This window comes from Aureococcus anophagefferens, assembly GCF_000186865.1.
Source record: "Aureococcus anophagefferens unplaced genomic scaffold AURANscaffold_924, whole genome shotgun sequence".
Lineage (NCBI taxonomy): Eukaryota > Pelagophyceae > Pelagomonadales > Pelagomonadaceae > Aureococcus > Aureococcus anophagefferens.
The window spans coordinates 1-978 of NW_008706158.1; the positions used below are offsets into that span (position 1 = coordinate 1).

General features: G+C 72.9%; 1 protein-coding gene across 1 annotated transcript; it reads right to left on the reverse strand.

Moving 5' to 3' along the window:
- Positions 1–10: 10 nt before the first annotated feature.
- Positions 11–835, reverse strand: AURANDRAFT_69100 (hypothetical protein; the record flags this gene model as incomplete). Its single annotated transcript, XM_009044849.1, has 1 exon — positions 11–835. A coding segment is annotated over one exon (825 nt), but the record flags the coding sequence as incomplete, so codon positions are not given.
- Positions 836–978: the final 143 nt, after the last annotated feature.

The following is a 978-nucleotide window of genomic DNA, read 5'->3' on the forward strand; positions in this document are numbered from 1 at the left end:
TCGCTAACACGGAGAGGAGGCCGCTGCCCATGCAAGCCAAGTAGAGGTACGTGCTCGCCTTGCCCGCCTCGAACTCCCAGTCGCCGACGGCCTCCGCGATGCGCCGGAAGGGCTCGATGAGCAGGTCCTTGAGCGCCTGGCGCGCCCCCTGGGGGGACCGGTCGTAGCGCGCCGCGAAGGCGCCGTTGCGCTCGTCCCGGAGCCAGCGCCGGTACGCGGCCTTGCCGTGGTCGACGTAGGGGATCGACTCGAAGTCGTCGCCGTGGCCCTCCTGAAACCTCATGCGCGCCTCGAGCGACACGAGCGCGTGCGCCTGCCAGACCAGGGGCGCCACGCCCCAGTAGGCCAGCGTCGCCTCGCGCGCGACGCGCGGCGCGGGGCGCGGCCCGCCGTAGCCGTGCGAGAAGCCCGCGGCGCTCACGACGGAGTAGACGACGGCGGCGCCGTCCCTCTCGTCGTCGCGCGCGGCCGTCACGACCGCGAGGCGCCAGCGCATGTCCGCGCCCTCGCACTCCACGACGTCGCCGGGCTCGAAGCGCCAGAGCCGCGCCGTGGCGTCCCAGCGGCTCAGGGGCCGCGCGAGGATGTGCATCGACACGCGCTTTTCCAGGACGAGCGCGTGGTGCACGGCGAGCGCGCGCCGCACGGTCTCGCGCTCGCCGTCGGCTCTTTGCGCCACCACGGACCGCTTCTCCGTGTTAAAGTAGGGGCTGTGGTACTCCTTGAGGCCCGTCCGCGTCAGGTCGCCCGTCGACCCCGGGCTCAGCAGGAACTTGTCCGCGTCCGCGTTGCTCGCGCGGTGCACCGAGTCGTCGGAGAACGCCTCGCTGTAGGCCTGCGGCCGCGTCGACGCCGTGGCGCCCGTCGCGTCCCAGGCATCCTCGAAGTCGATGCCCAAGTCGTCGTCGCCGCCGTCGCCGGACCCTTGGGTCGAGTACGGCGCGTCCGGCTTGCAGGCGCTGTCGAAGAGCTCGGACC